General features: G+C 42.9%; 2 protein-coding genes across 4 annotated transcripts in view; one reads left to right on the top strand and one right to left on the bottom strand.

Moving 5' to 3' along the window:
- Positions 1–923, bottom strand: part of TNPO1 (transportin 1) — a 96875-nt gene extending 95952 nt beyond the window's left edge. For 2 of the 3 annotated variants that reach the window (XR_013380070.1, XR_013380071.1), the window contains exon 1: positions 779–923. Coding sequence is in view for 1 of the 3 variants with exons in the window: in XM_077898132.1 (XP_077754258.1) it covers positions 779–793 (15 nt within the window). In the remaining 2 variants the exon portion in view is untranslated. The remainder of the gene's footprint in view (positions 1–778) is intronic. The other variant, XM_077898132.1, reaches the window with a different exon arrangement.
- On the top strand, positions 690–23471 carry LOC144314245 (uncharacterized). The gene is made up of 4 exons (XM_077898135.1): positions 690–1132; positions 1272–2033; positions 22349–22436; positions 23357–23471. The coding sequence occupies exons 1-2, from the start codon at positions 854–856 to the stop codon at positions 1713–1715; spliced, it is 723 nt and encodes a 240-aa protein (XP_077754261.1). The 5' UTR covers positions 690–853; the 3' UTR covers positions 1716–2033; positions 22349–22436; positions 23357–23471.
- The last annotated feature ends 1294 nt before the right edge of the window (positions 23472–24765 follow it).

Genomic DNA, 24765 nt, shown 5'->3' with positions numbered 1-24765 from the left:
GACCCCCTGCGCCCCAGCCCCGACCTCGGGCCCCCTGGGCCCCAACCCTGACCCCGGGCCCCTGCGCCCCAGCCCCGACCCCGGGCCCCCCGCGACCCGACCCCGACCCCGGGCCCCCTGCGCCCCAGCCCCGACCCCGGGCCCCCCGCGACCCGACCCCGACCCCGGGCCCCCCGCGCCCCAGCCCCGACCTCGGACCCCCGCGCCCCAGCCCCGACCTCGGGCCCCCGCGCCCCAGCCCCGACCCCGGGCCCCCAGCGCCCCAGCCCCGACCTCGGACCCCCGCGCCCCAGTCCCGACCCCGGGCCCCCCGGGCCCCCTGCGCCCCAGCCCCGACCTCGGACCCCCTGCGCCCCAGCCCCGACCCCGGGCCCCCCGCGACCCGACCCCGACCCCGGGCCCCCCGCGACCCGACCCCGGGCCCCCTGCGCCCCAGCCCCGACCTCGGACCCCCTGCGCCCCAGCCCCGACCTCGGGCCCCCTGGGCCCCAACCCTGACCCCGGGCCCCTGCGCCCCAGCCTCCCCCCCCCCCAGTTGACCGCCCCCCGCGACCCGGCCCCGACCCCGGGGCCCCCCGCCCCCAGGCCCCCCGCCCCGGCCCCGGCCCCGCCCCCCGCGCCCCGCAGGCCCGCCCGCAGCTGTTGGCCGAGGAAGCGCGCCGCCGCCGGGCTCCAAACGGCCGGGAGGGCGGCGGGTCGGGCGCGTCTCCCCCGGGGCTCCGCCCGGGCCTCCGCCGCCGCCGCGCTCCCGCGGGGCCGCCTCCGCGTCGCCACCTACCCGGTCCCACACCATCCCAGAGGCCTCCGGCGCTCGGGCCCTCTGCCGAAGCCGCCGCCTCCCGTCCGGCCCGAGATGGCTGCGGAACAAAGGGAAGGTGGGCGCCGGCGAGCGCGGGGCCGATGGGCCGGGGGGCGGGGCCGCCTCGGGGACGGCGGAGGTCGCCTAGCAACGGCGGCGCGGCGCGGACGGCCGCGGGCCTGGGGACCTGCCCACCTGCCCACCTGCGGACCTGTGGGACCTGCGGGGCCTGCCCACCTGCGGGGCCTAGACCGGCGGACCTGCCCACCTGCGGACCTCCTGACCTCCCGACCTGCGGGGCCTGGGGACCTGCCCACCTGCCCACCTGCCCACCTGCCCACCTGCGGACCTGCGAGACCTGCGGGGCCTGCGGGGCCTGCCCACCTGCCCACCTGCGGGGCCTAGACCTGCGGACCTGCCCACCTGCTGACCTCCTGACCTCCCGACCTGCGGGGCCTGGGGACCTGCCCACCTGCGGACCTGCGGGACCTGCGGGGCCTGCGGGGCCTGCCCACCTGCGGGGCCTAGACCTGCGGACCTGCGGACCCGCGGGACCTGCAGATCTGCTGACCTGCCAATCTGCGGACCTGCGAAGCCTGGACCTGCAGGGCCTGCTGACCTGCCCGGCCTGCGTACCTGCCGGGCCTGCGTACCTGCGGAGCCTGCTGACCTGCTGGGCCTGCTGACCTGCGGGCCTGGACCTGCCGGGCCTGCGTACCTGCGGGGCCAGGGCCTGCAGGGCCAGGGCCTGCTGACCTTGCCGGGCCTGCGCACCTGCGGGGCCTGCGTACCTGCGCCCAGCAGCACGCAACCTCGGTGGCTCGAGCCCCGCTGCCCCGCACTGCCCCCGGGGGCCTCCCGCAAATGGCCCTGCGAGTGCGGGCGCTTCGGGGCCGTGCAGGGCCTGCTGGGGTGACGCCCCTACCTCCCGAACCTCTGTTCCCCAGGTGACAGCCCGGCCCGGGAGCCTGCAAACCGAGCAGGCCGCGCGCCCCCGGAGCAGGTTCCCACGCCGCCCGCTGAGGCCGCCTGGAGCTGGGCCCTGTCTGGCGCCATCCGCTGTGTTGGGAAAACTGCAGCCCCGCTCAGGCTGCCTTGCACCTGTCCCGGTGTACAGGCACAGAGAACCAGCTGCTTGCTCTTAGAAGTAACAGGCCCTCCTCTCCGTTAGCTGCCATCGCGGCAAATTAAAACGCCTTCTGTTTTCTAAACAACATAATTCACAACGGGAGAGGTAGGTATTTTTATACTCAGGTATAGTAATGGTGAGGAATCATAAATAACAGTTCCCCTCTCCGGATTATTCTTACCCATAAGTTTACCATCGATGAATATTTTAAATTTGCATAGCTGGGTAATCATCACAGCCTATGGTGATGATGCCGCTTAGAATTCTCTTCCCCATAAGATCAGCGGGTGTAAAATGCCTGCAGTTTCATCTATCCTACTGGCCGGTGCTGTATATATTATGTTTCAAAAATGTGTAGCAGTTGTTGCCTTCCAGGCTTATTCTAAGCAAGATTATAGTACCAATACTACAAAGTTTTGAAAATTTATATTGATATAGCTTCACTGTTAACAAACTTGCTAGTGATGTTCATTTGCAACAAGTTATTTTACAAAACAATTGATTTCACTTATATTTGAGTATAGTACTATATCATTAGGAAATGGAACATAATAAGAAAAATATTTTAAATAACTAGAATTCTCATCATTATGAACCCACCTACTACTGTTTGGTAGGTGTTTCCTACTGTTAATTTGATAGCACTTGGATACGGGAGCACACAGCAAGACGAGGTCTCCCAATAGGAAGAGATTACAAGAAAAAAAAACACTTAATGTAAACCTTCTGAAATGGTAGTTTAGTGTATCTGCAAGAACATTTGTTCAGAATCTGTATATTTACCCAAATAACAAAAAGGGCTTATTTCTGCATGTGAAAAGTCCCATTGTGGGACATTTTGAGGACATCGGGGGAGCCTGGATCTGTACAAATCAGGAGATGTGTGGTATCTGTATTTTACTTTGCTAAAGAAAAATAATAGGAATACCTTCTAAATGTAAAAGCTCAGCAAATAATGATGGATGTAAAGAACTCCTGACAAAGCAAATAGGAATTCACCTGAATAATATTTTATTATATATAGTAATTGAAATTAACTTTAAAAAGTGAAGTATTGCTTGGTGTATGTAAGAAGATTTATTGACCAAAATCTTTTGAATAAAAAAGTATTGATTCTCAAATGTTGTGAATTTGAGACTAAGCAAATTAATATCCATACTTCTGTGCAATTTAAATGAAAGTGAATTAAAAATTTAGTATGAAACAGTTCGGCTTTGAATGAAGAGATGCTTATACATATAGCCTTTTTGTTTCTACCTTCTAGGTTAAATTAAAAATACATGTTTTAAACAGTAGATCTTCTTACCATTAGCAAGGATTTATTAACATGGCTGGTTTTTACTTTTTCTGTTTTTGTTTACCCTTTACACAGTTTGCACATGACATAGTAGCTATCCAGTCATATTTTCTCTTTATACCCAAACACAAAACAGCAGAGCTCCTGTAATAAAACTTTGTCAGTATTTTTAATGTCATAGAGCTAAGTTAAAAATAGCAAATAACTTAGATTTTAACCCCCCAAACCTATTACAGATACCCTATATTTAAAATTTCTGTATTAATTCTTAGGTGAAAAAATTGAAGAAGATAAAAATGAAAGAATGGTAGAAATTACAAAATAGCATTAAGAGAGAAACATACCTCTAAGCCTTACCCTTGGAAGAAAAAGATGCTTACTTGCTCAGATGTAGCATTGTCAAAACAAACATGAAACTGGGAGGCATCTGTATGCAGATGCTAGCTTTACCTCTTATGAATGCTTCCCGTTCAGCCTTTCTAAGCTTCACTTGTCTTAAACGGGATTAAATAAGATAAAGTATATTAAGAGCTCATTAGCAGAGTGCCTGGCAGACAGAGGGCAATAAAATATAGTATTACTAGGTATTAATACATATAAAAGAACAGATGTTTAAGAAGGAGAAATGGCGATTGAAAAAAATTATAGGTTTGGAAACCTAAAAATTGTTAAATATTTTTAATAGGCAGTTGTTTGTGAATATATAGAAACACAGTAAAAGAAGTGAAATAATACAGGCAATCTTCTAAAATAGAGTACCTCTGAGAAATTGTCCCACTGTATACTTCTGGAAAGATGTGGGAATTCTCATTATAACTTTCAATACCAAACAATTTAAGGAATTGCCTTCCATTGAAATATCTTCAGATTGGCATTAAGGAAAAAAATTTCTAAAAGTAATTATTTAGGAGAATTTAATTCAAATTTTGAAAGAGGACAGTTATTGTCTATACTTAAAAGCGTGTAAATAATCTAGAGATACTTTTCATTTAAAGCAAACCACACTGTTTGAATATACAAAAAGGATAAATTAGAGAGTTATTATCATCTGGGAAAGGATTAACTTCTAAGTTCCTTTAACTATTAATGTCTCTGTGATTAAAACATGATTTTTTTTTAAACATGATTCTATTTATAAAAAAAGTCTACTTAGACTTCTACTTCTGGGAAGATAGAGTAGACCTACTTTTCCCTATTCTCCCAGTAAGTACAATTACAAGCCCCTAAACATTACATATAAAACAAACATAAGAAGACCCTGAAATATAGAGAAGACAGACCAGCAAGGATCTCAAGATCCAAGGAATGACAGGATAGTTAGTTCCCTGGGTTTTTGTTTGTTCTTTGTTTTTGTTTCTTTTTTTGCCTCCTATATCCCAAACTTGAAACTAAAGGATCTAGTAACCTGAAAATGCCAATGGTTCAGACAAAAAAATAATCCCCAACAAAATACCGCTCTGTTAAGTTGAAGAATCAGAAAAGAGGCAGTATAACAGACAGAAACCACCACCGACAACAACAGCAACAAACCATTTAGACAAAACTGATAAAACTAAAGAAAAGCAGAAACCACAGGAAAAAATTGTAACTGCTTCTCCTCATCCCCCACTCAAGTCAGCAAAGGCCTAGTGGAAGGCCTAGACCTCCACCCTCAGCAGACTGTAACAAGGTGCCCAACCCCATCTCCCATCCTATAAGGGTCAGAGAAGTTAAGTGGGGAGCCAAAACTTTCATCCCCACTGGCCAATGATGAGAGAAAGAGAGACTTTCATCTTCCGTGTCAATGGAGGCCAAGTGAGGAACTTAGACTACTCTCCAACCTGGCAGTAATGAGGTGGTGTCTGTTCCCAACCCCGACTTCCTCTAACAGCCAAAACAGAATATTTAAATAAGATCCAGTCTTGTAACATAATATCCCAAATGTTGAGGTTTCAGTTGAAAATTGCTCATCATATCAAAAACCAAAAAGATCTCAAACTGCACAAAAACAACTGATAGATGACAAACAACAAGACAACAGAGATGTTAGAATTATCTGACATTTCTTTAAAGCAAAAATAAAACGCTTAAAACAAAGGTTAAAAATAGAAAGTCTCAGCAAATATATAGAAGATGTAAAGAATAGCTGAATCAATTTTAGAACTAAAACAATAATCAAAATAAAAAAACAGAGTGGATGGGTTCAACAACACAATGGAGAAGATAGGAAAGAGTCAGTGAAACTGTAGATAGAGCCATTAGAAATGACCCAATTTAACAATGGAGAGAAAATAAATTGAAAAAATAAATGAATAGAGTCTTATGGAATTAACAAAAGGTCAAACATGTCCTCAGAGTCCTGGAAGGAGAAAAGAAAGAGGGTGACACTAAAAAATAAAGAAATGATAGCTGAAAACTTCAGAAATTTGACAAAAGACGTAAACCTACAGACTTGAGAAGTTAAACAGAGTTCCAACAACGATGCCAAAACAATAAATGGGGAAAGATAGTTTTCTTTTTTTTTTATTTATTTTTTATTGGTGTTCAATTTACTAACATACAGAATAACCCCCAGTGCCCGTCACCCATTCACTCCCACCCCCCGCCCTCCTCCCCTTCTACCACCCCTAGTTCGTTTCCCAGAGTTAGCAGTCTTTACGTTCTGTCTCCCTTTCTGATATTTCCCACACATTTCTTCTCCCTTTCCTTATATTCCCTTTCACTATTATTTATATTCCCCAAATGAATGAGAACATATAATGTTTGTCCTTCTCCGACTGACTTACTTCACTCAGCATAATACCCTCCAGTTCCATCCACGTTGAAGCAAATGGTGGGTATTTGTCATTTCTAATAGCTGAGTAATATTCCATTGTATACATAAACCACATCTTCTTTATCCATTCATCTTTCGTTGGACACCGAGGCTCCTTCCACAGTTTGGCTATCGTGGCCATTGCTGCTATAAACATCGGGGTGCAGGTGTCCCGGCGTTTCACTGCATCTGAATCTTTGGGGTAAATCCCCAACAGTGCAATTGCTGGGTCGTAGGGCAGGTCTATTTTTAACTCTTTGAGGAACCTCCACACAGTTTTCCAGAGTGGCTGCACCAGTTCACATTCCCACCAACAGTGTAAGAGGGTTCCCTTTTCTCCGCATCCCCTCCAACATTTGTTGTTTCCTGCCTTGTTAATTTTCCCCATTCTCACTGGTGTGAGGTGGTATCTCATTGTGGTTTTGATTTGTATTTCCCTGATGGCAAGTGATGCGGAGCATTTTCTCATATGCATGTTGGCCATGTCTATGTCTTCCTCTGTGAGATTTCTGTTCATGTCTTTTCCCCATTTCATGATTGGATTGTTTCTTTGGTGTTGAGTTTAAGAAGTTCTTTATAGATCTTGGAAACTAGCCCTTTATCTGATAGGTCATTTGCAAATATCTTCTCCCATTCTGTAGGTTGTCTTTTAGTTTTGTTGACTGTATCCTTTGCTGTGCAAAAGCTTCTTATCTTGATGAAGTCCCAATAGTTCATTTTTGCTTTTGTTTCTTTTGCCTTCGTGGATGTATCTTGCAAGAAGTTACTGTGGCCGAGTTCAAAAAGGGTGTTGCCTGTGTTCTTCTCTAGGATTTTGATGGAATCTTGTCTCACATTTAGATCTTTCATCCATTTTGAGTTTATCTTTGTGTATGGTGAAAGAGAGTGGTCTAGTTTCATTCTTCTGCATGTGGATGTCCAATTTTCCCAGCACCATTTATTGAAGAGACTGTCTTTCTTCCAATGGATAGTCTTTCCTCCTTTATCGAATATTAGTTGACCATAAAGTTGAGGGTCCACTTCTGGGTTCTCTATTCTGTTCCATTGATCTATGTGTCTGTTTTTGTGCCAGGACCACACTGTCTTGATGACCACAGCTTTGTAGTACAACCTGAAATCTGGCATTGTGATGCCCCCAGATATGGATTTCTTTTTAAAAATTCCCCTGGCTATTCGGGGTCTTTTCTGATTCCACACAAATCTTAAAATAATTTGTTCTAACTCTCTGAAGAAAGTCCATGGTATTTTGATAGGGATTGCATTAAACGTGTATATTGCCCTGGGTAACATTGACATTTTCACAATATTAATTCTGCCAATCCATGAGCATGGAATATTTTTCCATCTCTTTGTGTCTTCCTCAATTTCTTTCAGAAGTGTTCTATAGTTTTGAGGGTATAGATCCTTTACATCTTTGGTTAGGTTTATTCCTAGGTATCTTATGCTTTTGGGTGCAATTGTAAATGGGATTGACTCCTTAATTTCTCTTTCTTCAGTCTCATTGTTAGTGTATAGAAATGCCACTGATTTCTGGGCATTGATTTTGTATCCTGCCACGCTACCGAATTGCTGTATGAGTTCTAGCAATCTGGGGGTGGAGGCTTTTGGGTTTTCTATGTAGAGTATCATGTCATCGGCGAAGAGGGAGAGTTTGACTTCTTCTTTGCCAATTTGAATGCCTTTAATGTCTTTTGGTTGTCTGATTCCTGAGGCTAGGACTTCCAGTACTATGTTGAATAGCAGTGGTGAGAGTGGACATCCCTGTCTTGTTCCTGATCTCAGGGGAAAGGCTCCCAGTGCTTCCCCATTGAGAATGATATTTGCTGTGGGCTTTTCATAAATGGCTTTTAAGATGTTGAGGAATGTTCCCTCTATCCCTACACTCTGAAGAGTTTTGATCAGGAATGGATGCTGTATTTTGTCAAATGCTTTCTCTGCATCCAATGAGAGGATCATATGGTTCTTGGTTTTTCTCTTGCTGATATGATGAATCACATTGATTGTTTTACGGGTGTTGAACCAGCCTTGTGTCCAGGGGATAAATCCTACTTGGTCATAGTGAATACTTTTCTTAATGTACTGTTGGATCCTATTGGCCAGTATCTTGTTGAGAATTTTTGCATCCATGTTCATCAGGGATATTGGTCTGTAATTCTCCTTTTTGGTGGGGTCTTTGTCTGGTTTTGGAATTAAGGTGATGCTGGCCTCATAGAACGAATTTGGAAGTACTCCATCTCTTTCTATCTTTCCAAACAGCTTTAGGAGAATAGGTATGGTTTCTTCTTTAAACATCTGATAAAATTCCCCTGGGAAGCCATCTGGCCCTGGACTCTTGTGTCTTGGGAGGTTTTTGATGACTGCTTCAATTTCCTCCCTGGTTATTGGCCTGTTAAGGTTTTCTATTTCTTCCTGTTCCAGTTTTGGTAGTTTGTGGCTTTCCAGGAATGCGTCCATTTCTTCTAGATTGCCTAATTTATTGGCGTATAGCTGTTCATAATATGTTTTTAAAATCGTTTGTATTTCCTTGGTGTTGGTAGTGATCTCTCCTTTCTCATTCATGATTTTATTAATTTGAGTCTTCTCTCTCTTCTTTTTAATAAGGCTGGCTAATGGTTTATCTATCTTATTAATTCTTTCAAAGAACCAACTCCTGGTTCTGTTGATCCACAGTTCTTCTGGTCTTGATTTCGTTGAGTTCTGCTCGAATCTTTATTAACTCCCTTCTTCTCTTGGGTGTAGGATCTATTTGCTGTTTTTTCTCTAGCTCCTTTATGTGTAAGGTTAGCTTTTGTATTTGAGTTCTTTCCAGTTTTTGAATGGATGCTTGTATTGCGATGTATTTCCCCCTTAGGACTGCTTTTGATGCATCCCAAAGATTTTGAACGGTTGTATCTTCATTCTCATTAGTTTCCATGAATCTTTTTAATTCTTCCTTAATTTCCTGGTTGACCCTTTCATCTTTTAGCAGGATGGTCCTTAACCTCCACGTGTTTGAGGTCCTTCCAAACTTCTTGTTGTGATTTAGTTCTAATTTCAAGGCATTATGGTCTGAGAATATGCAGGGGACGATCCCAATCTTTTGGTATCGGTTCAGACCCGATTTGTGACCCAATATGTGGTCTATTCTGGAGAAAGTTTCATGTGCACTTGAGAAGAATGTGTATTCAGTTGAGTTTGGATGTAAAGTTCTGTAGATATCTGTGAAATCCATCTGGTCCAGTGTATCATTTAAAGCTCTCGTTTCTTTGGGGATGTTGTGCTTAGAAGACCTATCGAGTATAGAAAGAGCTAGATTGAAGTCACCAAGTATAAGTGTATTATTATCTAAGTATTTCTTCATTTTGGTTAATAATTGATTTATATATTTGGCAGCTCCCACATTCGGGGCATATATATTGAGGATTGTTAAGTCTTCTTGTTGAATAGATCCTTTAAGTATGATATAGTGTCCCTCTTCATCTCTCACTACAGTCTTCGGGGTAAATTTTAGTTTATCTGATATAAGGATGGCTACCCCTGCTTTCTTTTGAGGACCATTCGAATGGTAAATGGTTCTCCAACCTTTTATTTTCAGGCTGTAGGTGTCCTTCTGTCTAAAATGAGTCTCTTGTAGACAGCAAATAGATGGGTCCTGCTTTTTTATCCAGTCTGAAACCCTGCGCCTTTTGATGGGGTCATTAAGCCCGTTCACATTCAGAGTTACTATTGAGAGATATGAGTTTAGTGTCATCATGATATCTATTCAGTCCTTGTTTTTGTTGAATGTTCCACTGAACTTCTTCTTAAAGGGGAATGTTAAGAGTCTCCCTTAAAATTTCTTGCAGAGCTGGTTTGGAGGTCACATATTCTTTTAGTTGCTCCCTGTCTTGGAAGCTCTTTATCTCTCCTTCCATTTTGAATGAGAGCCTTGCTGGATAAAGTATTCTTGGTTGCATGTTCTTCTCCTTTAGGACCCTGAATATATCCTGCCAGCCCTTTCTGGCCTGCCAGGTCTCTGTGGAGAGGTCTGCTGTTACCCTAATACTCCTCCCCATAAAAGTCAGGGATTTCTTGTCTCTTGCTGCTTTAAGGATCTTCTCTTTATCTTTGGAATTTGCAAGCTTCACTATTAAATGTCGAGGTGTTGAACGGTTTTTATTGATTTTAGGGTGGGATCTCTCTATTTCCTGGATCTGAATGCTTGTTTCCCTTCCCAGATTAGGAAAGTTTTCAGCTAGAATTTGTTCAAATACATATTCTGGCCCTCTGTCCCTTTCGGCACCCTCGGGAACACCAATTAAAGGTAAGTTTTTCTTCCTCAGGCTGTCGTTTATTTCCCTTAATCTATCTTCATGGTCTTTTAATTGTTTGTCTCTTTTTTTCCTCAGTTTCCCTCTTTGCTATCAACTTGACTTCTATGTCACTCACTCGTTCTTCCACCTCGTTAACCCTCGTCGTTAGGACTTCTAGTTTGGATTGCATCTCATTCAATTGATTTTTAATTTCTGCCTGATTAGCTCTAAATTCTGCAGTCATGAAGTCTCTTGAGTCCTTTATGCTTTTTTCTAGAGCCACCAGTAGCTGTATAATAGTGCTTCTGAATTGGCTTTCTGACATTGAATTGTAATCCAGATTTTGTAACTCTGTGGGAGAGAGGAGTGTTTCTGATTCTTTCTTTTGAGGTGAGGTTTTCCTTCTAGTCATTTTGCTCAGTTCAGAGTGGCCAAAAGCAAGTTGTATTGGGAAAAGGAGAAAAAGAGAGGAGAGAAAGAAGGAAAGAAAAAGAGAAAGAGAAAAAAAAAGGAAGAAAAAAAAGAAAGGAAAAAAGGGGTGGGGGAAGGAAACAAATCAAAAAGCAAAGCAAAACAAAACAAAACAAAACAACAAAAAAAAAAAAAAAAAAAAGAAAAGAAAAAAAAAGAACCATGGGGGAGTATCTTCTGATTCTGTATATACTTTAAGTCCCTTGGCTTCCCCTGGAAATTGTCCGTCTAGCTGGTCTTCTGGGGGAGGGGTTTGTTGTGCTGATTTTCAGGCGTTAGCACTTGGGAGAGCTGCTCTGCCCCCTGCCTGGTGCAGGGCTCAGTGGGGGTTGTTTACCCCGTGAGGCCCCAGGAGGAACAAACCCAGTGGTGGAGCCAGCTCTGTAAACCTGGATTCAGCCCCCGCAGGAACTCCAGAGCTCTCCGTCTGCAGGGCCTGGAGGCTCCGGGGCGGGGCCGCTGATCTGCTCAGCTTGGGGCAGGAGCGTCCTTGCTGTCCTGGGCCCTCCCGGCCTCTGCCTGTCCCGGGGGGAGGCCGGATCCTGGGCTGTGTCCCGGCGCCCTGTGCTCCCAGCCTGCGCTGTTGGATTCGCGCTCCCGGCCACGCAGCCGCCTCCGCGGAGCCTCTTCCTCTGCCCGAGCCCCTCCGAGCTGCTCTGGGACCCGCCGTGCGCGCTGCAGCCCTTAGGGAGCTCGGCGCACTCTCCCGGGGCGCAGGTGTCTGTTAGTGTCCCAGGGAGCCCGAGGGCATCCCCGCCCTCCTGGGTCCTGCTCCAACTCCCTGCGAGCCCCTTTCTGCCCGGGAAGGTCGGTGCAGCTCCTGCTCCTCCGGGACGGGGCTCTCCTGTCCTGGGGACACTCGCCCCGGCCTCAGCCCGGCTCCTCGCGGGCCCCTCCCCCTTGGAGGCCTTTTGTTTCTTTATTTCTTTTTCCCCCGTCTTCCTACCTTGATAGAAGCGCAAACTCTTCTCACTGTAGCATTCCAGGTGTTCTCTCTTTATTTTTTTTTTTTTTTTCAGGTGTTCTCTCTTTAATTCTCAGGCCGAATTCATAGATTTTCAGGATAATTTAAAGGTTTTCTAGGTAATTTGGTGGAGACAGGTGATTTGGGGACCCTACTCTCTGCCATCTTGCCCCTCCTCCCGAAAGATAGTTTTCAACAAATAGTCCTAAGACAAGTGAGTATCCACATGCAAAAGGATAAAGTTGGCTCTCTACCTCATATAATACACAAAAATGAACTCACAGTGAATTATAGAACTAAATGTAAGAGCTAAAACTGTAAAATTCTTAGAAGAAAACATGAAAGTAAGTATTTCCTTTAGTTAGGAAAACCAAAGACAAGTTAGATATAACACCGAGAGCACATACAACAAAAGAAAAAACTAGATAATTGGACTTTGTCAAAATTTAAAATGTTTGTGCTTCAAAGGATACCATCAAGAAAGGAAGTAAAAAGGCTATCCACGGAATGAGAAAAAAATATTTGCAAATAATCTATCAGATAAGGGACTTGTGTCTGGAGTAAAGAATTTTTACATCTCAGTAATAAAAAAGATTAATAACCAAATTAAAAAATGGGCAAAGGATCTGTATTTCTCCAAAGAAGATATACAAATGGCTGATAAATATGGGAAAAGATGCTCAAAATAAGTAGCTTTTAGGGATATGCAAGTTAAAATAATGAGGTACCACTTCACACCCACTACGGTAGCTATAATAAGAGGGACAGCTTATACCACGTATTGCCAAAACTGTGGAGAAATTGGAAGTCTCACACATTGCTGGTGGGGATGTAAATGTTCCAGCTGCTATGGAAAACAGTTCGGCATTTCTTCAAACAATTAAACATAGCAATTCCACTCCTAATGGAAATGAAAACAGATATCTACACAAAACTTGTGCACAAATATTCACAGTAGCATTATTTATAGGAGCCAAAAAGTGGAAACAACTCAAATGTCCATCAATGGATGAATGAATAGATGAAATATATCCATATATGGAATATCAATTGGTACTGAAAAGGAATAAAGTACTAATACAATACATGCTACCTTGAAAACATGTCTAGTGAAAAGATCCATACAAAAGACCATATCTATCTATCTATCATCTATCTATCTATCTATCTATCTATCTATCTATCTATTTATCTATCATCTATCTAGAATAGGCAAATCTACAGAGACAGAAAGTAGATGTGTGGTTTCCAAATAATAGAAGAGAGAAAATAGCGACTACCAATAGATATAGAATTTCTGTTAGGGGTGATGAAAGCAGTTTATTTATTTATTTATTTATTTATTTAATAAATTTATTTTTTATTGGTGTTCAATTTGCCAACATATAGCATAACACCCAGTGCTCATCCCGTCAAGTGCCCCCCTCAGTGTCCGTCACCCAGTCACCCCCACCCCCTGCCCACCTCCCCTTCCACCACCCCTAGTTCGTTTCCCAGAGTTAGGAGTCTTTCATGTTCTGTCTCCCTTTCTGATATTTCCCACTCATTTTTCTCCTTTCCCCTTTATTCCCTTTCACTATTTTTTATATACCCCAAATGAATGAGACCATATAATGTTTGTCCTTCTCCGATTGACTTATTTCACTCCACATAATACCCTCCAGTTCCATCCACGTCGAAACAAATGGTGGGCATTTGTCGTTTCTAATGGCTGAGGAATATTCCATTGTATACATAGACCACGTCTTCTTTATCCATTCATCTGTCGATGGAACCGAGGCTCCTTCCACAGTGTGGCTGTTGTGGACATTGCTGCTATGAACAGTGGGGTGTCCCGGCGTTTCCCTGCATCTGTATCTTTGGGGTAAATCCCCAGCAGTGCAATTGCTGGGTAGTAGGGCAGGTCTATTTTTAACTCTTTAGGAACCTCCACACAGTTTTCCAGAGTGGCTGCACCAATTCACAATCCCACCCACAGTGCAGAGGGTTCCCCTTTCTCCACATCCTCTCCAACATTTGTGGTTTCCTGCCTTGTTAATTTTCCCCATTCTCACTGGGGTGAGGTGGGATCTCATCGTGGTTTTGATGTGTATTTCCCTGATGGCCGGTGATGTGAAGCATTTTCTCATGTGCTTGTTGGCCATGTCTATGTCTTCCTCTGTGAGATTTCTGTTCATGTCTTTTGCCCATTTCATGACTGGATAGTTTGTTTCTTTGCTGTTGAGTTTAATAAGTTCTTTATAGATTTTGGAAACTAGCCCTTGATCTGATATGTCATTTGCAAATATCCTCTCCCATCTGTAGGTTGTCTTTTAGTTTTGTTGACTGTATCCTTTGCTGTGCAAAAGCTTCTTATCTTGATGAAGTCCCAATAGTTCATTTTTGCTTTTGTTTCTCTTGCCTTCATGGATGTATCTTGTAAGAAGTTACTGTGGCCAAGTTCAAAAAGGGTGTTACCTGTGTTCTCCTCTAGGATTTTGATGGAATCTTGTCTCACATTTAGATCTTTCATCCATTTTGAGTTTATCTTTGTGTCTGGTGCAAGAGAGTGGTCCAGTTTCATTCTTCTGCATGTGGATGTCCAATTTTCCCAGCACCATTTATTGAAGAGACTGTCTTTTTTCCAGTGGATAGTCGATGAAAGCAGTTTAAAATTAGATAGTGGAGGTTGTTCTAGCTTGTGAATATACTGAAGACCACTTTCTGGTACATTTTAAATGGGCAAATTTTATAGTACATAAATTATATCTCAATGCAATTATTATTTTAAAAAATAAACAAATGAAATCCATGGCAAGACCCACTGTTCAACTTCTGAAAACTAAAAATAAAGGAAAAAAGCTTTAAAGACAAGGAATAAGAAATGACATTTTACCTATAAGGGAAAAGCCATTTGAATGACAATGATTTCACAACAGAAATCATGGGGTCCTGGGGCACCTGGGTGGCTCAGTTGGTTAAGCATCTGCCTTTAATTCAGGTCATGACCTCAGGGTACTGTGATTAGAGCCCCATGTGGGCTCCACCCTCACTGGGGAGTCTGCTTCTCTCTCTTCCTCAGCTCCCCCCCCATTCATGCTCACACTCTCTCTCTCATATAAATAAAATCTGTAAAAAAAAAAAATCATGGAGTCCAAAAGGAAATAACAATATGTTTTTCAAGTGTGGAGATGAAGGAACTATCAACCCAGAATCCTATATCTGGCAAAAATATCCTTTGGGATTGAAAAGGAAATCATAACATATTCAGAAGAAGGAAAAGTAAAAGATTTTTGTACCTAGCTGACTTTTCATAAAAGAATGGCTAAAGGAAGGTCTCTAAACAAAAGGGAAATTATAAAATAAAGAATACAGGGACACTAGGAAGGAAGACTAAGGTAAACAAAAATATGAGTAAATATTACAGGTTTCCCTTCTCTGTTTTTTTAAAGACTTATTTTTATTTTATAGAAAGAAAAAGAGCATGCGAGTCAGGGGAGGGAGAGGGAGAAAAGCAGACTCCCTACCGAGCTCGGAGTTCCATGTGGGGCTGGATGCAAGGCTCAGTCTCCCAGACCTGAGATCATGACCTGAGTGTAAATCAAGAGTCCAGCACTTAACTGACTGTGCCACCCAGGCACCCCTTCCTTTTCCTCTTGAGTTTTCCAAATTATGTATGATAAATATGGTAAAAGATGCTCAAAATAAGTAGCTTTTAGGGAAATGCAAGTTAAAGCAAAAATAATGTCTAATGTGATTCTAAATGTATGAAGAGGAAATATTTAATACAATTATAGTATTAAGTGGAGAAGGTAAAGAGACGTAAAAGGAGTTGAGGGTCCTACACTTTACTTGAACTGGTAAAATGACACTACCAGTATATTGGGATAACATACATTCATAATATTTATTATGTATAACACATAGAGTATATATAACTTTAACTATATATGTACATATATATAATGTCTTATCTAGGGCAACTAGTCAAAAAAGTGATGTAGAGATACACTAAAAAACATAGATAAATCAATATGGAGTTCAAAAACTGTGCAAATAACCCATAGAAAGGCAGAAGAACAAAAATAAAAAATAGAACAAGCAGAAAACAGAAGGTAAAGGAACATACTTAAAGCCCTTACACAGCAATAATTACATTAAACATAAATGGTGTATAAATGTCATTGTATTTTGGTTGACAGAATGGATCAAAATTTGAGCCACGTATATGTTGTCTACAAGAGACTCATTTCAAATATATCAATAAGAACAGGCTGAAAGTAGCTGGAAATAATAAAGAGCAGAAGTCACTGAAATTGAAAACAAAAACGACAGAAAAATCAATGAAATAAAACGCTTCTTGGGGGAAAAATCAGTAAAACTGATAAAACTCTAGCAAGACTGAGAGAAAAGAAAAAAGACACAAAGAGTACGCGCTCCCTCTCTCTCTCAAATAAAAAAATAAAATCTTTAAAAACATACATACAAAAATTAAAAACTAGTCAACATCATCAGCCACCAGAGAAACGCAAATTAAACCACAAGAGATGAGCTATCCCTATCCACCTATCTGAATGGCCAGTGAAAAAAGAAAAAGAAGGCAACACTACCCAAATTTGGTGAAGATTCAAAGAAACTCACTCACCCGTTGCTGCTGGGAATGTAAAGTGGAATAGCCACCCTGGAAAATAGTTTTGCACTTTCCTAAAAAAACTAAACATGCAATTACCATACAATCCAGCAATTGCACTTTTGAGTATTTCTTCCAGAAAAATGAAACCCTATTTTGACACAAAGCCTATATGTTTACTTCAGCTTTATTTGTAACAGCCCCAAACTAGAACCAACGCAGATGTTCTTCAGTGGACAAACGGTTACCACGGGATACCTCTCAGCAATAAAAAGAAACAGACCATTGACACACACACCAACCTGGATGGATTTCCAGAGAACACTGAGTGAAGCAGGCCTACACCCCGGGTGTCTTCGGCAAAGGCCACTCAAGCCTTCTCTCTCTCTCTCTCCTCCATTGGATCCAAAACGTTTCCTAATTTAAATGGGCGATGGTTTTCCTAGGTGTCAGCGTGGTGGGGTCCTACATTAAGAGAAAATGCAAAATTCCATCAATTCAAAAGTAATTCTAGGGTTGGAGAGAGAGTGCATTTGCCTATCTTTCGTCAGAGAAACACAGCCTTCGGTCGGGTGGTCCCGGAAAGGAGACGCAGACGCTGGACAGACCGGGTGCTCCCTCCGTACAGCTGGGTGCCGCAGGGCGCCACTGTCCAGCTCCGACCTCCCTATGATAAACTAGGAGTAGGGTTCAGGGTGTCGCATCGTGTTGCTGGGAAGGCGCCTGTAAGTGTCCTGACCCCAGATTTCTGGTCATTCTGCAGTCTTACGCAAGCGATGACCAAGTGTGTTCGGATTCGAGTCAGTAGCCAGCGACAGAAAACTCGCAACAAGGTAGAAATGCGTCTCTGGAGTAAACCGCCAGCAGTTCGCCGCTGGTCTGGAAGGTTCAGAAGGATCAGGGACGGAGGCTCTTGCGTCCCACTGCTTTTCCATCCTCGGCATGAAGCTCTCTTCTCGTGGTCCAGCGTGAGCTCCCAGGTTTTGCCTTAGGGATTTACAGTCACATCCCGGCCACTGGGAAGGAGGGAAAAAATAAGGTGTGGTGCAAGGGCCTTCTTTAGGGAAAGCTGCACACACCACTTTCAATTATCATCAGCTAGAATTTTGTCACTCGTCCCATGTCACTCGCCTAACTTAGCGGCTAGGCCTCACACCACTCCCAAAGGAAAGTCCAAGTTTGCCCCTCACTCCGCTCCAAGGCGCATCTCTCAGAAACTGCCTTCTGTCATTTTTACTGGGAACCTCCCAATGGCCTCCATAGCTCCCGGGATGGAATCCTTACCATAGCTCCGACACCCTACACCATCTGGCCTTGGCCTGCTTCCCGATTGATCACAGCTCCCACGGCTCGCTCCCGCCAACCTGACTGCAGCCACGCTGCCCCCGCCTCTGGCTCTCCACCCTGCTGCGTTCTCCGCTGGATTTCGCTGTCCCCCAGGACCTACCAGTGGTCTCTCTCTCACCTATTCAGTTCGCAAACATCTGGCTGGAGATTTCTTAACCAACCCATCAGCGCTCTATCTGCTGGCCATGAAATCTCATCCATTGCGCTTACCGGTATCTAACGTCAGGCCCCGCATTTGCTCGAGGAGGTCCATCTCTGCACTAAAATGCAGACTTCATTAGAACAGGAACGTCGACGTCTCTCGTATCAACAAGCACATCCTCAGCATTAAAATCAAGTACTAAATAAACAGTATTAAGCGAGTGGATGAAGGGATGACTAGCTCGGCCCAGGAGCGCTGGCAGTACCATCTCCGGCGTTGGCCCTCCGTCTTACTCATGTCCTTGCCACGACCTCCTGCGAGGGGCTGCACGTTCCAGGCCCTTGGAGGTTAATGCCTGCCCCAAGCAGAACGCAGGGCGGCTTGCTCCCACCTTCCCTAATGTTGTTTGGATAACTTGGAGAGCTAGCCTCCCCTCCCTCTCCTCTGGCACATGGATGATGCCACCTTAGAGAACCACATCCTTTTGCTCTATAAATTTGTGGATTAAGGTCAGAACTTGGCAGAGAATAGCTGTGTAGCAGCAGATCATGCTCTCCAGGAGTAAATTTCCTTGAGCAGGACTCTACGCGATGTATGGAGGGGCTTGCTTCATTTCTCCACCTCAAGGTGCCTTCTCATCTTTGCTGTACCTCCTCTACCTTCTAACGCCTGCCGAAGCTAGCTAGCTGTGAAGAGACTCCAACTCCCTGGCTTTATTTCCATGCTCCCTAAGCAACTTTCTGATCATAAATTAGCTTTCCACACAAATTTGATTAATGGAGAAAAAAAAAAACCATTCTGGGCATGTTGGGACATTCACTGACATTCTGATTCTTAATGCATATGTCTCCCTGCATTTGGTTAATGGGAGCTTGCTCCTGAGAAGCAGACCTACCGCTGGATTGAGAGTTTTGCCAGGTGACCCCTGACCTTGCTGGGCACCTTTTCTTAGAAGAGCAGTCACAACTCCTAACTTTGGGCCATGGTAACCCTATCAATACCCGGTCAAGATAAAGGGCCTGTGTGAGGCCCTGTCTAGGAGAACAGCTCTGCTTCCTCTGTAACATTTTTAGGCTTATTCAGAAGCAGATTTCCTACTGAGTGTGGAGGCCGACACAGGGTTTGCTCCCAGAGCCCTGAGATCATGACGTGAGCAGAAGTCAGACACTTAGCCGACTGAGCCACCCAGGTGCCCCCAACTTGTAAGACTTTTGAGGAATACGTCTATCAGATGACATATATCACCAACTGACCATGTAATCCCCTTCCTTTTGCACCCTCATGATACAACTTTGATTTCCTCTTCCTTCTTTAAGAAGCAGTGAATGTGGAGGTTCAAGGCAAAGCTTTAGTGCCGAGTGCAGGTAGATTCAAATCCTTTGCCATCTTGGAGATGTTGAGTGACCTTTAGGATCCTTGGTTTCTGCACCTGTAGGATGAGAATAATAGCAGGGCCCACCTCCTAGGGCTGTGAACAGCACATAGTAGGCCCAGCACTCAACACGTGCCAGCTCTCTTCCTCCTCCTCCTCATTATTATTATTATTACTGCTTGGAACAGGGAATGATTTTTGCTAAGTGAACTGAAAATAATCCTCATTGCTCTAATATTATTAACCATATAATGGAGCGATGCAAACTTTTTTTCCCTGTGAAAATGTCTCTGTCTTGATAAATGCTTTGAGGAATTGTGTTATACTCTACTAAAGATAAAGATGAGTTGGGGAGGTTGCCTCGTCCCAACAAAGCAGAAATAGTGGCAAACAGTGGCAGAACTTAGGGAGAGTGGCACCTACAGGAATCCCAAATCCAGCTCTTTTTGGAGAGCATGGCAGGAGACCTTCTGGGCTAGTCTTCTGTCTTGGAGGATTTTGATCAAAGGTTAAAATTAAGTTTTCTTCTACTGCCTGCATTCTCCCCTTTGCCCCCAAATTCTTTTTATTTTTGTCTCTTTTCATCTTTTCATTTTGGAGCTTTCCTTAAATGTCTGGTGAGACTTTGTTCACCCTTCAAGCATGTTTAAGAGTAGGGCACTGAAAAGCACACTGGAGGCTCTGTTGTGATGGAGAAATTATGGACAAGTGGGCGTCTTCATTGTGTGATGGGTATTGAGACAACTTTCAAGTGGGCAAGAGTTCTGATGTCTTGACTGGGAGGGCCAAGCGGCCTTCTGGGGTTCCGCGGTTTGGAAAGGGCTCCAGGGATGCAGGGGGAGCTCGCATTGGTCCTTATGCCTAACTCTGATTAATTTTCATTTTGGTGCCTCATCCCTGCCCTAGGGCCTCTCTAGTTCAATTAGTAGAGAGACTAGACTTCCCATTTTTCTAAGGCAAGCCAAGAGTCGTTACCTGGCTTCACAGGTACAGGCAGGGCTCCAGGGTTCACTTCAGCGCCGTCTCCTGTTGTCGGATTCTGCGTCTCCCCGTTTCAGTCCCTGCACTTCCCGAGCCCTTGCTTGGTTCCAGGGAGAGAATCAGCAGGCTTCAGTTCCGCATTAGGCACTTAGATTTCAGTTTTATCTGTTCTTCTAAGCCAGTTTCCACTTCTTCATCTGCTTTCCATCTTCACGGATTTGTTAACATTCCTTGTCTGCCAGTGGTGTCTTTGCAGCCCTCTTTGTGCTCGTGGATTTACACCTTTTAGAAAATTTCCTTTACTGCCATTTTCAGGGGATTTCATACAAGAGAGGAGAGAAAAATACATCTAACAGGTTAAGCCAGAATTTCTGATCCTGCTTTTAAAAAATAAATGTTAGATAATACACCGGACATGGTTTCACTTTAAATTTTGAGTAAGAAATTAAAATTTTCAATGCATGTAATTTGAGTCGGTAGATTAGGTTAGCAACTAGAAATTAAGTATTAAAAAAAATTAGGCTGAATTCCAGATACCTTAGGAGTCCTGTTATGATTCTATTATAGCCCACAGGGGATAACGTTAAATCATTCCAAATAAACTACCTTATAATTTTCATGTTTTGTGTGTCATGAAAATTCCTTACAAAATCAATTTACAAGTGAATCCTTACCTTTCATATAAGGAAGATATTCTGTCCAGAAAGATTTATGTTTTTATATTTTATTTTATTTTATTTTTAAGATTTTATTTTATTTATTCATGAGAGACAGAGAGAGAGAGAGAGAGAGAGAGAGAGAGGCAGAGACATAGGCAGAGGGAGAAGCAGGCTCCACACAGGAAGCCCGATGGGGGACTCGATCCTGGACCCTAGGAACACTCCCTGAGCCAAAGGCAGATGCTCAACCACTGAGCCACCCAGGCATCCCAAGATTTATGTTTTTAGATGTAGAATGTCATAGCACAACTTACAAACTAAATATATATGCACATCTTTTCAAATAAATCATCCCTGGAGACAGAAAATAGGAAAATCTTTTTTTTAACTTTTAATTTCTGCACCAGAAATTCTGGGGTTATAATATTGAAGCATTCTACCAAACCACAGGGACTTTATGCTATATTTATTCATAAATCTTAAAGCAATAAAAGATTTCCTTATGAAGTTTTCCTTTGGGGCTCTGAAGTTACTTATAGGCTGGACTGGCTTCTTTCTGCTCCGACCCTTCTCTGCATTTTTAGTTCAATTTTCAGCTGCATCTCTCAGCTACTACTCTTGTCTTGTCCTTGGTGCTCACTGTTGGCCTTCCTTTAAGACTCACTAGATTGGCAGTTTGTCAAAAGACCAATTTGTGATTCCATATGTTATGCTTTTCCTCGTACTCCTGTCAGGGAAAATTTAAAGAAATCTAAAATGAAGGCTATCTCTTCTCTAGTTGGCCTAAAGTGGAAGTAGTAATTTGGATTTGCTTTGCCTACACTGGTCATGATTGTACATTCAGATACGCGAATTTCAAGATATAAAAGCTCCGCTTCCATCTCACAGGACTTGTGTTGCCTGTGGGGGAAAATCTATCTCATGGTCTCTAAGGACGAAACAGAAGGAAAGCTTTCTAACTTAGAATCAGATTTTTCTGAGGGGATGCATATTTACAGAAATTAGAAAGAAAAACCATTCAGGAATTTTATCTTGAGGAACATATAAGCTGATAAGACATTTAAAAATCAAAACAAAGGAAAATTTCAATAATAGTTGTGGATAAGCCGTTAATTTATATCCCTTAACACCTTTCCTATTTCCTCATTAACCATTTTTTTTCTATGCCTGTTAGTAATAATTCTGCTCAAATACTTTGTGTTCCTTCCTCAGAACTGTGTTCCAGTATACGGAGTGCATAATTACGCCGTTAAAAATGTATGTAATGCTGGAATTTGGGTTGCTGAGGCAGGATGCCATCTCACTGCCATTTGGATGATTTATCACGATTCTAATACATCTTGAGTTGTTTTGCCTCAAATGATTATTTCTCACGTGTCTTTTAGTTTTTTCTTTCACATCAAGATCTGAGCAAATAAAATTAAGGCGCTTCTTAAAGGTGCAAGGGAAGTATATAGATTGACAGATATAGAGGTCACCTACTGATCTGTGTGTATCATATTGTCTTTTACAGGAAGCTGTAGTGCTCTGTGCAACAGAATCTGAAGGAGAAGGGCTCAGAAGTGAAAGAAACAGGGTGAAAATATCTCTAAGTCATACAGGTCATTTTAGCTGCACTTTAGAAAGCACATCTTTTACTAGTTAAGCTAATGGAGATTTTCAATTTAAAAGAAGTAATATGAACAGATCACTCAAGACGGTATAGAAGTCACAGAGATAAACAGGGCTATGAGAAGAGTAGTCAACCTTGGCAGGGAGATTATCTGAAGACAAGAGACTGATAGAAATTGTGTTATTTTACATTTCTGAGGGGTGGGGGAGGCTTCAAAACCAGATTTTGGCTAATGAAGGCAAAAATAACTTATTGAATGTATACTGAGGTATTTCTCAAGAAGAGTTAAATCTCTCCTCTCCTCTAGGGACAGTAATATAGTTTGTCCTTGGACCAGCAATGTCAGATCCTCCGCTTGCCTCCCGTTTCTGTAAATCATCTTTTTTCATGGGGAACACGGCTGCCTGGTATACCCAACCTTTACTTTTTATGCCTTCAAACATTAGGGACCAGCTCTCCATTTCTCTCCTCCCTAAGACCCAAATTCATTAGGATGGGCTTACTGGTCCTTAAGGAATGAGGTGTCTAACTTGGACCATGGGTAATTAACTGTGGCCAGAAGAGTTGAGTTACAGTAAGGGCTGCCCTGCTGTGGGTCCACTGCAATGAGAGGGGGAAAAAGAGAGGGAGGAGCAGTTTCTAGATGAAGCAGTGGGGCCCAGGAGAGTACCTCAGAGTTTTCCACTGCAGAAGTCTCTCTCTAAATTATTTGATTCATGTGATTTAATTTGAAGAGGTAATTTGATGTTTGGGGAAAATAATCCCACTAAGCTACCATCATATTCTGGTAGAACGACAGTACCTGAAGTCTCACCAAGGTTTATTTTAACTACTTAGATATAAAAAGAGTAGTGTATTAATATTAATTTTATAAATTACCTCTAATAAATTATTCATTTTCAATTGCAGCTGGAAGGCATTGATAAATCTAATGCAGTTCCCTCATTCTACAGAGGAGAAATATAAGGGGATGAATAACTTGACCAAGGTCACATGGTAAATAAATGAAAATATCTGGGCTGGAGTCCAAGTGTTATTTCTTATCCAGTGTTGATATCTTGATCTTATTACTTGCTCGGAAATGGTTTTTATTTTGCTAAAAAATTTTAAGGATGATGTGTTCTTATTTGTACAATCTCTGAATAAAAGTATATATAAATCCCTGATGTTGCTGTGTCCAGTGGCAGCAAGACTTAACAGCAGCTTAGAACTTGAGCTCAGAAATGGAAAACCATCAGTTCCATGCAGCGCTCTCTGCTCAGTGAAAGGCCACTTCTACACAGAGATGACTTGCAAACAGATCTGTCGGAAAAGCTAGGATTTATGAAACAGCTTTGGATTTCATCAGCTCCATGATCTCACTGCAATGCTAAATCAGGGTATATGACAATGTAATATGGCAATGATGATGTGACCAGTAGGGATTTCAAAGTAACAATACAAGTAAGGGCCCAATGCATAGGGGACAGATGATAAATACATAAACAAATAAACAAGATAATTTCAGATAGAAGTAACTGCCATGAAGAGAATAAAATGAGAAATGTGACAGAGAGATGGAAGCCTACTCAAGACTGAGGAATCAAAGGAACTCTGTTTGAATCAATAAATGATTCAATCAAAGGGAAATTATCAAAACAAAAGGCACATATCAATAATTTCAATAATAAAACCATAAAGTCCTATCAATAAAAGCCCCAAACGGTATTTGATAAATTTCAATATCCAGTCTTAAACACCTTAAAAGTGAAATAAAACCTTGTTCTTTCTTTACATAAAAAAGGAAAAACTAAGAATTTAAAATGGTGTTGATTTTACAAATGATAGAGCAAATCCAGCAATATTTCCCTTAAAAAATGAACAAAGCAAAGGTGCTCTGTGTCACCAGTATTTTCCAATATAATGTTAAAAATTATATACATATATATATACACCTATATTTTTTTTTGTAATCTCTATGCCCAACGTGGGGCTTGAACTCATAACCCCGAGATCAAGAGTGGCTCCACCGACTGACCCAGCCATGGACTCCTGAAAATTATTTTTATAGGATCTTCAAAAGAAATGAGAACTAAATATTGTTGGGGTGGGGGAGGGGCAACAAATATTACTTGAATAAATAGAAGACCTAAATTAAGCCATTCCCACCCTAAACAAAAAACTATTTGAGATGTTAAAAGTGTTCAGTGACATGGACAAAGAGAAGATAAATTTATAAATGCACATATCTTTGTTATATATCAGTAAAAACCAACTAGAAAAGATAACTAGAAAGATCATATAAAGAATGTCAGTAAATTATAAAATACATGGCTATT

The sequence above is a fragment of the Canis aureus genome, chromosome 5 (genome assembly GCF_053574225.1).
Source record: "Canis aureus isolate CA01 chromosome 5, VMU_Caureus_v.1.0, whole genome shotgun sequence".
NCBI classification, from domain to species: Eukaryota; Metazoa; Chordata; class Mammalia; order Carnivora; family Canidae; genus Canis; species Canis aureus.
The sequence above is the reverse complement of the archived record's forward strand: the minus strand, read 5'-3'. Positions and strand labels throughout refer to the sequence as shown.